Here is a 15,178-nt window from a genome sequence, read left to right as displayed (position 1 = left end):
ACTGCACTAATAGATATATGATCCTCTCACTTCTATATAGCTTGTACCGTATCTGAAAACTTGGGTATACTGGTTGAGAGCACTATGAGTGAGGTCACTGTACTGACTTCGTTGGGTGCAGTCAATAAGGGTTAACAAACTGTTTAGAGATGTTCCTCTAGAGGTTCAAGGAGTTATCTTTTTGGCTGATCTGATGGAACTGCCTTTTGGGGAATTTGACCTGATACTGGGAATAGACTGGTTGGTTAAACACCGAGTGAGCTTAGATTGTGCCACGAAAAGGGTTGTACTAAGAACTATAGAAGACAGTGAGGCAGTCCCAATTGAGGAGTGTCAAAACTACTTATCGAATGTGATTTCTGTATTAAGGGCCAAAAAGCTGGTTCGTAAGGGATATGAGGCATATCTGGCTTACGTTAGTGTTTCAAATTTTAGGGATTCTTCGGTGAAGGATAACATGACGGTTAAGGAGTTTCCAGACTTTTTTCCTGAAGAGCTACCTGGGTTACCTCCGAATCGTGAAGTAGAGTTTGGGATTGAGCTCCTTCCTGGTGCAGCTCCGGTGTCCATTGCCCCTTATAAAATGGCACTGAAAGAGCTTGTGGAGCTTAAGGCCCAAATTCAAGAGTTACCGGATTATGGGTTCATCCTTCCTAGTGTGTCTCCATGGGGAGCACCAGTACTGTTTGTGAAAAAGAAGGATGGATCCATGCATATGTGTCTTGACTACCATCAACTAAACAAGCTGACCATCAAGAATAAGTACCATCTATCGAGGATAGATGATCTTTTTGACCAGTTTCGAGGAGTTTCGATTTTCTCTAAGATTGATCTACCGTCAGGGTATCACCAGTTGAGAGTTAAAGAGGCTGATGTGCATAAGACATCATTTAGGACTCGCCATAGACACAACTGACTTGTTGAATCCCTCACATTTGTAGCCAATGAACTGTGTATCTTTCCTTGAAGCTGAAAAGGTGTGGTCCTTCGGTTTCTTAAAATTGGATGTATGTGGAGGACTTGATCTACCTCTTTCCATTCTTTCTTTCTCAAATTTTTTGCTTTTATCTATGATAGTTGATTCCATCTTGTGGGCCATAATTGATATTTTTGTCAGAGTGTTGCATTAGAAGTTGCCACCAAAGCTCGAATTTCATATCTGAGTCCTCATTCAAATTTGTCGTACATTTCCTTTTTTGTCTAGAACTATTTTTAGCGTAACAACTGAGTTAGGGGAAATCATGCTCATACTCCATATCAAATATTCTTCCTTGTTTCAAATACAAGAAGTCATTCTTTATTTGTTCTACGAACATTTAATGGACATATCTCTCTCTAAATTTTTCTAGGAAGAAATCCTAGTCGATCATTGGTTTTAAGGTAACAATAACCAAGGTTTCCCACCTTTGGTAAGCTTCTCCTTCCAACAATGATACAACACATCGAACACTATCTTCATGGTTACATTTTAGTTCCTTAATAACTCTACACAATTGAGACAACCATTGCTCAGCTACAGTAGGGTCATTTTTTTATCACTAAGGAATTCTTTAGTGCCTCTTTTTCGAATTTCTCAAATAGGATCATACTTAAGGGTAGTCGTAGTAGGCACAAGAGGAGCAGGCGGAGCTGGGCGAGCTACTTCAAGTTGTGGTTGAGGAGAGTGTTGTGGTTGTTAACCTTATTCATTTTCCATGAATTGGTTAAAAAATAGAGTCATCATTGCAAAGAACATATTTCTAAATGCATTTCCTGGATTTCATGTGTTGTTATTGTTGACCATGGTAGCCTGTTCTTGGGTGGGGACATGACTTTCTATCTCATCACTAATGCATTTTCTAGAGCTATTATACATTTTTTTACGGATTACTAAAGAAGTGTTATCTTAGTACAAAACATTAGAGATTAAGCCAAATGTGTACTATGTATGATAGGGATGGGACATTGCCTTCGATTTTTTTTAGAATCGGCTAAACATTAGTTCTAACACCAAACATGTAACACTTCAAACCCAATCCTTAAGGAGGATTCAGGAATGACACATCACTGCCTTAAAATCATTACCTTTAAAAATTTAAATGGCTTAAACCAATTTAAAATTGTTTAAATTGGTATAAAATATAAACTATTTATCATTCAAGAATAAATAAGATAGCACCCTTTGAAAACCATAAATAATTCACTAAAATTTCATTAAAATTATAGGTTCATGATCATGAGTTTAGATACAAAATACAATTTTCAAAATGTAAATGTCTTGACACCACCCCTATGTCCTACATAATAGAAAATGTAAGAAGTTTCATAGCGATGATAGTGTTTGGCGTAGCATTTAGGGATTCATTTACTTCGTCAGCAGGCTTAAGAAGGAAAGGTACTAGGTAAGTTCCAAGAACTTAATGAGTTCCAAAGGAACACATTGCAACAGTCACATATCATTCAAGTAAATCTTTCCATCTCAGTATAGTTATAGTTCCCAGATGGCAAGTACCAAACACAAACAGACTGTACGTAAAACACTACTCCTTTGCCACGTACATTACGTCTATGGAATCATACATACCACTTTCTTTTTGTTAGCCACAACCCTAGTCCATATTTAGAGTCATATCATTCATTCATTCATTTTCCTTTTTGTCATGATTTGTCAATCTGGTTTGCAACCATACTTTCCCTACCAGAGGCTACATAACTATTTTCATGTGTCATGATTGAAGGCAATGCAATGAATTCATCTCCATATTTTAGATCATAGTATTCATTTTAGAAACAATGGGTAGTGGTGTAAACATGAAGAAAGGTTCTTACATCTTTAACACAGATAGACCGAACCAGACTAATAACAACAAGCATCCATCACTCTTGCACAAATATTTCATCTTCACAGAATATTAATACATTACCCACACATGAAGTAAGAAGGAACTCACTAGAAAGTGCATCAACTTCAAACAACAGGACTTTTGCCCTTATTGCAAGAACCTTTAGGAGTGTATTGAGTTGTAATATAAATAGTTATCAGATTGTATACCAGAAAACTAAACAAGCTTGTAAATAACATCATCACAAAACCAAGATTCAGGGCGTGTCCTTCCTTACACTGAAAACTGACACTAAAGCGTGTAGCTCAAAGGTTATGTAAATAACCATGAAATAACCTAAGGTTCATCGATATTTACCATATGCTAAAACAACTAAGGAGTTAGTTGAATATAGAAAACCCAAATCTTCATGTAGGCTTCTTGTCCAAGGTTTGTCCTAGAGAAAACTGTAGAGAAAATTTAAAAAGAAAGTATGGGTGCAAGAGAAAATATAAAATTTGCTCAATGAACCAATACTAACCCTATGCAACTATACATGGAAGCTGGGTTTAGTGGATAAGTCTGATTATCCTACTAAACTCCTTTGATTCCTTTGACTAAGCACTTTCTCTCTCATCATAAATGCGAATCTTATCGACTACAGTAACTTAGTCTATTCTAACCAATTCTCATTTGCCTAACTAAAATTTTCAACCAGATTAATAATATAATATTTAAATAATAAATAGTTCTTCAACTAAAGACTTAACATAATTATCTATTAATTGGGGTGACATCTACAAGGGAGTCCGCCAAACCACCAAGCTCACCCAATACAGACTTCGCCCAAAGGTGCACTTGCTCTAAACATCGTACTCCAATGAATAGTATTCGAACACTAGGACCTCACCGAACGAGATGTTACATGATATTTCTAGATAAACAGTCGGCCTTAATAAAAGAAACTACATTCTTCAATATAGGTTTGACCTAATCTATTGTCAACCCAATGGTCTTACTAATATCCTTTTGTAATGCCTAAAAAACATTTTAGAATAGTAGACGAAAATGTGTTTGCTACCACACGATCTTTCTTATCTTGACCTCGTAATTCAGTGTTGCGACCTCACCAGCTTCCACATCATGACATTACTCATAGTTGGATTGCCTCTGAAGATCATATGTCTCAGCATCTCGACTTTGTCAATCTTCACACTACAACTTTGGCCATGAAGCTCATCCCTTCATATCTTCATAAGTGATATGGTTGTGAAAAATAATCCTTTCCTAATAATGACTACGTCCATGGTCACCAACTAGCTTGGCAAGTCAACCTGTAACGTTGCAACCATAGATCTTCCCACGTTGTGACGTAGATCCCTTTTCAGCCACTTTGAGTGTCCTTGGCCTTTTGTTTCACCTACATAACCATTATTCATTAGATTAAGTATCAATTATAACCTAAAACTGCAAAACACACCAAAAACATGAAATTTATCAACAAAACAACTATATTCCTAATTATGACACATGCATTGAGTAAACAACTAAATTACTCAATTTTATTCCAGAAAAAGTTAAAACAAGTATGAAAAAACACAAGTTAGGAATATCATTTTACCACACATAAAAAAGCTCACAAAAAAAAAGCTCAACAATTCCTTGAAACTATTAACTATATTAGTAGTTTATCACAAATCTTGTAAAGATTTCCAATCCCCTCAAATAACTGCTAAATAAATATTCTCTATTTTGTTGGTCATATGCGCGCTTGTGTATGGGATAGTTGATGATATGGAGATTATGATAGCTTATTTTGAGATCCAACATCTATTGCAAATCATCGAGTATTATTTGTCTTCATAGAGACCTTAGTATGGTAGAGGAATATATATGAATATGTGTAAACATTTTATGCCTACGAGCTTTACACTTTGGTGCATTGGTGTGGTGTAGTTTATGCTCATTCAAGCTATCTTGGTGTGGTGTAGTTCACCCACGTGTCTGAGTTTGTTTTACTAGGGTTCTATTGAGCAAAATATTGAAAGTGGATCTTGAAATTAAAGAAAAGGGAAACAAACCAAATTTGATATGTTATAATGATATGTGACTCAAATTGAAATGGTATGAACTTGTGGATTAATAATCGTATATAGAATAGTAATGATCTTATATGGTTTGGTACGAATTTTTGATGTTTTGGATATGTTAGATTGCCTAACACTTATGTGTACCTATGCCTATTATTCTCACTTTGTTGTGACATTATATGATATGTTCTAGTCAAATGTACGACTAATCTTTGGTAGTAACATGCTCACCTATGAGCAAGGTAAGTGTTGTAAATTTCATTTGAACATACAAAGCATTAAATGCTTACCTATGAGCAAGCTAAGTGTTGTAAATTCCATTACAACATACTAAGCATTAATCTGCAAAACTCACCAAGCTGGATAAGTGTGAATAACATACCATTAACAGGATGGTAGAATTATGTTCATTTTGAGTCCAGATATCGTGGCATGTATATAGGGTCTTTATTATGTAAATGGTCATATCTACTTGAGAATGTCAATGTTGTATTTGTGGCTAAGGTTTAGTTTGTATGTTAAGCTTGATATATGGCCTAGTTTGTGCTTAGTTTTGATCATATTTGATGTCATTTGGATTTATGATTTCAAGCTTGCATAAGCCTTATATGTTAAATCTTGCAAAGTGAAGTAACATGGTATGTTAAGGTTGATGAATGTCTTGGATATGCATAGATTTTGATCGTTATTTTGTGCCATATTGAATACTTGATTCAAATGTTCACATACTTCATTTGGTATAGACTGACATGAAATGATGGCATGTTGAATTTGGAAGCAACATATAAATGTATAAAATTTGGTAGGAAGCATGAAATGTGTACCAAAGTGATTTTTGCCAAAACAACGATGACATCGCGACGAAAAGTCCCCAATGTCGTGACTTAGATCAAAAGTGAGTGGTGTCATGACGTCAAAATTTCTGGAGTCATGGTGATCTCACTAATTTAGTTGGGGAATAAACCATGATATTCTTTCAACAATTCTGAAGTGCACCTCTTTTCCTCTGTCTAATGACCCTTAGTGTAAGAGATATGGTAGTCTAAGAAAGGATATTGTACATGGAATTCGTGATTGTCTTTTTTCCAAAGAGGTAATGATTTTTATTGGTATTAACAATAACTTATTGAGTGTTTCTTTTTGTAAGGTGATTGATTGTTTGGACTTTGCTATGAGAAAGCTCAACAAAAAAGCTTTCACATGACTTTTAATGGTCCTATGGAAGCTTTAGGAAGTGAGGAACTTAGAGATCATTCAAAGAAAGACTATGTCCCCACAAGATTCTTCGATTCGTGTTCACATTCTCCAAAGGAGTTTCAAGGTACATAGCCTCTTATGCGGACCCTTGCTGCCTAGGGGATTGAGGTATTCAGAGGCCATGAATGGTGAGCATTTCAAGATCAATGTTGATATGTTAGATAAGGAGCAAGCGACGACCTTTGGAGCAACGATTCGTGAGTTAGAAAGCATGGTACGCACAAGGTGTGCTGGACAGCTTGATGGTGCATTTACTACTGTTTCAGCCTAGGTACTTGTATTGTTAACACCCTTAAGATGGCTAAGTATTTGGACTTCTAAGACATTATTGTTGAGTTGGATTGTTTAGTGGTTAACAAACTTAATAGTAGTAGTTTGGACTAGTTTATTTAAAGTCAAATCATTAAAGAGGCTTGTACTTTGCGTGAGTGGTTTGATTTTTCTTTATTATGCTTGACATTCGTTCAATGATGCTACCTATCCTCTAGCCCATTGGGCCTTTGATGAGAATGTGGACATTTCTTTCGATTTGGATTATCCGAATATCATCCTTTGGCTTGTCTTAGATGATATCTTATCTTGATTTATGATATTTCATCTCTAAAGAACATTACTTTAAAAAAAAGGCCAATTTTATTCCTTGTAGTTTACGAGTTAGTCAATTTAGTTATTGTACTTTTCGAATTTTAAAATTTTAGTCCCGACTAAATTGTAGCAATTAAATTTATATGGTTAAATTTTGCCATTAGTCTTGTACTATGCCTAAAGTTTAAGATTTAGTCGATCTTATCCAGTTAAACCATTATTAATCTTTATAATTTTGGAATTTCAAAATTTTAGTATTGACTAAATGACAAATTTTAAATCCATAACTAATTTTTAGTGAGTAATATGTGTAAATAGCTAGTTGACATGAAATTATCAGATTTTTTAATTTAATAAATTTAATAATTATTATTTGATCATGACTGAAATTTAAAATTCATAAGACTAAACTTTACCAACTTAAAGTACAACACTACAACCACAACTTCCATGTATAACAGGAAAACAAATAACCTAAAACTATTTAAACTAAAATTCAGTTCTTTTTAATTTTAATATTATGTTTGAACATGTCAATTCCATGCTTGAATAAATTTTGGTTTACAAATTTTAATTTTTATATAATATTATAATAGATGAGGATAAAATAATTCGAAGTACAAACTTTAATTAAAATTTTTAAATTAAATAATTTGAAACTTGGATTAATATTATTTGGTACGGGTGTTCTCCAACCCTGATTTTTTATTTTTAATTAAATCAAACTTCAATTTAATCATTAAATCTAGATTTCCACAGTAGAGGTCCAAGTGTGGGATAATATTTATCGATCAAACCTATTGTTTTGTTCACTATGACGAGTGACGACAACCGGTAATTTCGTTTGCTTGCCAATGTTGCTGGTTACTTAAGACAGGTGCCAACATTTTAGCAAATTCCCATTACCCATTTGGGCTAAACATAAAACTACTCCAATCAATTTAATTACAATTATTCTTAAAAAATATATATACCAAAAAATTTTATTAAATCAAATGATACATAGATTTTTTTAAGTAACATTATGATTATAATCTCTTTCTATATTTAAATTTAAATTTAAATTTTATATTTTAATTTCATATAATTTGATTTTTCTATTTTTATAATACTAACAGCTTTAATTATTCTTATTAAAATACTAAAATTGATTTGTCTTTTAATATTTATTCTAATTGATCACATTGAAATATTTTTATATTAATAATGAATTTAAAAAATTACGACATCATTTTAATAAAAGCAATTAAAAATATTCGCAATTTGCACTAAATGATTATAAAAATAAAATATCATATATTATCAAATTAAAATGTAAAAATTTAAATTTTAATATGGGTGTAATAGAATTAGGGGTGAGCATTCGATCGAATCGAATCGAAAATTTTTGAGTTAATCGAGTTTTCGAGTCTCATTTTATCATCCTAACTTTATTTGAAGTTTTCTTGAATTGAGTCGACTGAGATAGAATTCGAATCGAATCGAATCGAATCGAATCAACTATATCTGTTCGAGTTAAATTTTAAAAAATAATTTTGGGTCCTTGTAACCATTGTCACCCATCGTAACAAAATTTGTCCACCTTAATCAAATTTTTTATTAACTTTCATCACCTCATAATTTATTTATTAATTTTTTATATACTGGTTAGCTTCTTTGCTTGCTTAGTTGTTTCAATTATCTTCAGATTCTTGTCACTATGTAATTTAGAATTAAAAATATATTAAATGTAAAAATATAATTTTTAATAAAAGTTATTTTAAAAATAAAAAGCAACGATTCGTGAGTTAGAAAGCATGGTACGCACAAGGTGTGCCGGATGACTTGATGGTGCATTTACTCTCTGTTTCAAATTTAGGTACTTGTATTGTTAACACCCTTAAGATGGCTAAGTATTTGGACTTCTAAGACATTATTGTTGAGTTGGATTGTTTAGTGGTTAACAAACTTAATAGTAGTAGTTTGGACTAGTTTATTTAAAGTCAAATCATTAAAGAGGCTTGTACTTTGCGTGAGTGGTTTGATTTTTCTTTATTATGCTTGACATTCGTTCAATGATGCTACCTATCCTCTAGCCCATTGGGCCTTTGATGAGAATGTGGACATTTCTTTCGATTTGGATTATCCGAATATCATCCTTTGGCTTGTCTTAGATGATATCTTATCTTGATTTATGATATTTCATCTCTAAAGAACATTACTTTAAAAAAAAAAGGCCAATTTTATTCCTTGTAGTTTACGAGTTAGTCAATTTAGTTATTGTACTTTTCGAATTTTAAAATTTTAGTCCCGACTAAATTGTAGCAATTAAATTTATATGGTTAAATTTTGCCATTAGTCTTGTACTATGCCTAAAGTTTAAGATTTAGTCGATCTTATCCAGTTAAACCATTATTAATCTTTATAATTTTGGAATTTCAAAATTTTAGTATTGATAAATGACAAATTTTAAATCCATAACTAATTTTTAGTGAGTAATATGTGTAAATAGCTAGTTGACATGAAATTATCAGATTTTTTAATTTAATAAATTTAATAATTATTATTTGATCATGACTGAAATTTAAAAATTCATAAGACTAAACTTTACCAACTTAAAGTACAACACTACAACCACAACTTCCATGTATAACAGGGAAAACAAATAACCTAAAACTATTTAAACTAAAATTCAGTTCTTTTTAATTTTAATATTATGTTTGAACATGTCAATTCCATGCTTGAATAAATTTTGGTTTACAAATTTTAATTTTTATATAATATTATAATAGATGAGGATAAAATAATTCGAAGTACAAACTTTAATTAAAATTTTTAAATTAAATAATTTGAAACTTGGATTAATATTATTTGGTACGGGTGTTCTCCAACCCTGATTTTTTATTTTTAATTAAATCAAACTTCAATTTAATCATTAAATCTAGATTTCCACAGTAGAGGTCCAAGTGTGGGATAATATTTATCGATCAAACCTATTGTTTTGTTCACTATGACGAGTGACGACAACCGGTAATTTCGTTTGCTTGCCAATGTTGCTGGTTACTTAAGACAGGTGCCAACATTTTAGCAAATTCCATTACCCATTTGGGCTAAACATAAAACTACTCCAATCAATTTAATTACAATTATTCTTAAAAATATATATACCAAAAATTTTATTAAATCAAATGATACATAGATTTTTTAAGTAACATTATGATTATAATCTCTTTCTATATTTAAATTTAAATTTAAATTTTATATTTTAATTTCATATAATTTGATTTTTCTATTTTTATAATACTAACAGCTTTAATTATTCTTATTAAAATACTAAAATTGATTTGTCTTTTTAATATTTATTCTAATTGATCACATTGAAATATTTTTATATTAATAATGAATTTAAAAAATTACGACATCATTTTAATAAAAGCAATTAAAAATATTCGCAATTTGCACTAAATGATTATAAAATAAAATATCATATATTATCAAATTAAAATGTAAAATTTAAATTTTAATATGGGTGTAATAGAATTAGGGTGAGCATTCGATCGAATCGAATCGAAAATTTTTGAGTTAATCGAGTTTTCGAGTCTCATTTTATCATCCTAACTTTATTTGAAGTTTTCTTGAATTGAGTCGACTGAGATAGAATTCGAATCGAATCGAATCGAATCGAATCAACTATATCTGTTCGAGTTAAATTTTAAAAAATAATTTTGGGTCCTTGTAACCATTGTCACCCATCGTAACAAAATTTGTCCACCTTAATCAAATTTTTATTAACTTTCATCACCTCATAATTTATTTATTAATTTTTATATATTGGTTAGCTTTTTGCTTGCTTAGTTGTTTCAATTATCTTGATTCTTGTCACTATGTAATTTAGAATTAAAAATATATTAAATGTAAAAATATAATTTTTAATAAAAGTTATTTTAAAAATAAAATGTGAAATTGATACCAATATAAAATTTTAACACGAATATTTTATGGCATAATTAATAATTCAATTTTAATATAAATATTCAATATGATTAAACAATTCAATAATATAAATAATATAAAATTTGGAATTTAATTTAATAATATAAATAGTAGATATAAATAAAATTATTACTATTTATGTTTAGTGATTTTTTTGGGGATAATTTTGATTATTTATTTGAGAGTAAATGGTGAGAAGTAAAAGTTTAGAGGAAAAATAAAAAGTTTTGGGGAATAAAAGTTTGAGGGAAAGTAAATATGGGGGAGTAAAATTTTGGAAGGAAAATATTAAAAAAAATTGAAGGGGGGAGGGTTTGGGATAGATGTGAGGTGGGATGGGAAAGGAATAAAAGTTTTAGGGGAAAAGTGAGAGGGAGTAAAAATTTGGGAGAAAATAAAAGGTTTTAAGGGTTTTTTGGAGTAAAATTTTGAGAAAAAGTAAATGGGAGAATAAAATTTTGGTGGGAAATGGATTTTTGGTAGATTGGGGGGTTAGGAGGGGGGGGGAGGGGAGTAAAAGTTTTGGGGGGATAGTGGGAAGAAGTAAAAGTTCTGAAGGAAAAGTAAAAAAGTTTGGGAGTTTGGGGTAAAAATGTAAAATATTATAGTTTGATATTCGAATTATTCGAATTCGAAAACTCAACTCGATTCGAACTCGAAATTCGAAAAAAAATTCGAGTTGATTCAAATAACTCGATTAACTCGAATAACTTGATTCTTTTAACTCGAAATTTGAATTTTTTTTCGATTTTTTTGAATCGAATTGAGTTTTGTTCACCCCTAAATAGAATAATCAAAATTACAACTTGACAAAAAAATAATTGAAGTTGGACATGTGTCAAGGGGCCTTTCTCCCATTTACTTAGAGAGTATAGATGGTGGGATCTACCTCCTTCAATTCCACGGAGTCCCATCTTTTCCAAGTTTTAACATCCGTAAATGATGGTGCAAACTGTAACGTCTGAGGAGTTACCAATCCCAACTTCTATAAATTGTGCCTCAAATCGTCCCCCAGAATGCACCCAATACCATTTAACTTCTTTGCTTTCTTTGTATTAGCAGCTTGTGTAGGGGGAAACAATTATGAAGAGGGTTTCCTTTGTTGCCTTGTGTGTGGTGGCACTCGCGGTGGTGCTGTTTTCGGGTGAAAGTCGCACGGCGGAGGCAGTGACATGTAATCCCGTGGAGCTTGCCCCCTGCTCGCCGGCGCTTACGTCGTCCTCGCCTCCATCAAGCGCTTGTTGCAGCAAGCTGAAGGCGCAGCAGCCATGCCTCTGTGGATACCTTAAGAACCCATCTCTTAAACAGTATGTCAACAGTCCTAACGCTAAAAAGGTTGCTTCGACTTGTGGAGTCCCATATCCTAAGTGTTAAATGTTGCTTAATGGTGTATCTACTATCTACTGGCAGCAAATAAGTGATTCTTTTTGCTGTCAAGTACTGTTCTGAATAAAAGAATAATGATAAAATATTAGATAAAATTAAGGTAATATTTTACTTATGTTGGAAGAAATGATAAATTAGTATGGCTTACAGTTTCTCCATCGTGAAAATATTGCTAATCTATTTTCATTATTTTCCCTCTTTGATTTTATAAGCAACACTTGAACACCTAAAGTTGTCGTGAATTCATGGACAGTGTTTTGTCTTTTAACACAATTCATAAACACTAATTTAGTTTTAATTTGGATTAACTTATTTTATATGTCCAAACAAAATAAGCTAATTAAAACATTCACCTGCTTTATTTTCATTGAATTTACCATTTCTTCCTGACCCAATTGATGAGTCAATGTCAAAGTCTTGGGGAGAAAAGTCTGTGGAGTGCTGAGTTTAGCTTTCACATTATCACCAGTACACATTAATTGAATTTGAGCCTATACTACTGTTGAACTTGGAGGAAAGAAGACAATTCTGGACTTCTGGGGGGCTGATGCCTTTTTCTTTCTAGTACTCTTAAATCCTTCTTCTTTAATTATTTAAAAATAATTGATAAAATGATTAGATTTAAATTTAAAATCTCCAAGTTTTCAAGAGTTTTATCTTACTATTAAGGTCTTGTTAAGAATTACTTCTAAAACCATTTTTTAAGCTAAACCTATCTTTCAAACAGAACTTAAACCTAAATCAAATAAAAAATTAATAATTTTAACTTTATAATGTTTAAAATAAACATTTTAATTCTTAAATCACATCTTTTAAAGTCTCTTAAAAAATAATGCTAAATTAACTTGCAAACTCACTAGCCTTCTAATTTTTAAATGCTACTTACAATATCATATTTAACTTTTACATACAAATAATTATATTTAATCCATTTTTATATAAATAAACTAGAAGAGTAAGTTATATCTTTGTATATAACGGTTGAGTTATTCATCCAAATCAAAACACTCTCTTGGTATTTAAAAGATTTAAAAATATTAAACTTAAAAATTAGATTTAGTTTAAATTATGTCATGTAGCTCTAATATTTAATATTTAAAATTTGATCCTGCTTTGTTTTTAAATTTTGTGAATTATATCATATTAAAATTAAATACACTATAATATAATATAAATATTAAAAATATGACGAAGTTGATTATATTTAGAAATTTAATAAAACAAAAATATATAATGGTTGTAGAATAAATGTGCTGAGTTTAGTTTTCACATTATCGCTAGTAATTGACTTTGAGCTTATACTACTGTTGAACTTGAAGGAAAAAGAATACAATCCTGAAATTGTTGGGGATGATGCCTTTTCTTTCGAATACTTTTAATTTTTTTAAAAATATTTTGTTTACACTTACAAATATTAAAACTATTTTATTTTCAAAAGGGTTATAATTAATTCTCTAATTCTTCATATAAAATTATTTATTAGGTCCCTTTATAAATAATTTAGCAGTAAAATCATTATGGAAGTTTTATATTAAGAGTTAGATTGTATTTTGTTTTTTCACTAAAAATGGTAAATTAATTCTTGCATATTTGATTAAAGAGCAAATTATTCGCTTTTGTTAATAATTTTATCCAAATCTACCGTTAAAAATTGATGTAATTGATGGAATAACTAGACAATTACATATAATATATTATGTGTATTTTATGCTGACATAGATAAATCAGCTATTAACAGTAAAAATAAATGATATTTAAAAAAATATATATTACTCTTTGGTAGGGAATAATTTTTTATTTTTTAATAAAAAAATAAAATACATCCTCTAAGGGCCTTTTATCGTGGCATATTTTCTGAACTGTATAAGATTTGAGGCATAGATTTTTAACACATGTTTCAGTGATTTGGTGTATTTTGAAATGTGACGTAGAACTTGTATTCATCTTAGCGCAAATCATGTTTCTGTGATCTGTTTCTCTTGTGCGCAAATCCACCGGCTAAGTCTTTGATTTCCACCCATGCCTAACTTTAGAAGGTGTGACATTTGTTCTCTATTTGTTATGATTTACCTAAAAAAATAGCTTTACTCTTTTATCATTTTAGTTTTAATTTTTTAACCCTTTAGTTGTATTATCATAAACATATATCATATCACAAGGTCATATTTTCGGACATATTTCGAATCAGAATATCATATTTTCATAAACATATATTAGACTAGAATGTTATGTCAGACCAAAACAAATGCAAACACAGATTCTACTCTCATCCGCTACACACTAACTCCATCCAACCAATCACACCAATTAGGATTAAAAAAGTCCATCCATCCAATCACACCGAGTCGTGATGGTATGCCACTCATATAAATGTAGCTGAGCTGCCAAATAAAAAAATTGCGGTAGTTCGCCAGAATCAAATATATGTGGTCAAGCCACTACAACTGCAATCAAGCTGTCATATTTGATATTGCAGATACACCGCCAGAAGATGCAATAATACTGCCAGAATCACACTTCTTCCATCACATATCATATCTCATCCCAATGTCATACAAATACTAACAGACATCATATACATATATGTCATACATGCTTTTCACATTAGAACATACTAACAAAATTATCAGGTTACAGATCATATACAAATTTCACATTTTAAACATACCTTATCCCTATCACGTATATTCGAAAAATATCAGATTTCATATTTTAGAATCATATTTAAGCCAAACAAACCCCACAAAAGGTCTAATTATGAATTTTAGAGTCTAACAGCCTAAATGGCCCAGCCTGTGTGGCCCACATGGCCCAAATAGCCTAAACCTTATGGCTTACACGATCTTCCACACGGATGTGGAACAGTTTTGTAAATAGTCTTTGTTTTCAAGTTTTCCCAAGTTTCTAATGTAATTTTGGGTTAGAATCACACACCTGATGCTATTTCTGATTAACCACACAATAAAGCACTCCCAAAACTGCAAAATTGATAGCAACCTACACAATTTTTAACCATCGAAAGATCTTACGCCTCACGAATACCACCTAAAGGAAACCGAACCTATCAATTGAAAGTTTACAAACAAA

At 31.1% G+C, this 15,178-nt stretch overlaps 1 protein-coding gene across 1 annotated transcript; it reads left to right on the top strand.

The window, feature by feature from the left end:
• The first annotated feature begins 11,709 nt into the window (after positions 1 to 11,709).
• On the top strand, positions 11,710 to 12,258 carry LOC105763157 (non-specific lipid-transfer protein 2). Its single transcript, XM_012581280.2, has one exon. The coding sequence runs from the start codon at positions 11,789 to 11,791 to the stop codon at positions 12,077 to 12,079; it is 291 nt and encodes a 96-aa protein (XP_012436734.1). The 5' UTR covers positions 11,710 to 11,788; the 3' UTR covers positions 12,080 to 12,258.
• Positions 12,259 to 15,178: the final 2,920 nt, after the last annotated feature.

Source organism: Gossypium raimondii, chromosome 12 (assembly GCF_025698545.1).
Source record: "Gossypium raimondii isolate GPD5lz chromosome 12, ASM2569854v1, whole genome shotgun sequence".
Classification (NCBI taxonomy): Eukaryota; Viridiplantae; Streptophyta; class Magnoliopsida; order Malvales; family Malvaceae; genus Gossypium; species Gossypium raimondii.
This window is presented reverse-complemented; position numbering and strand designations above follow the sequence as displayed.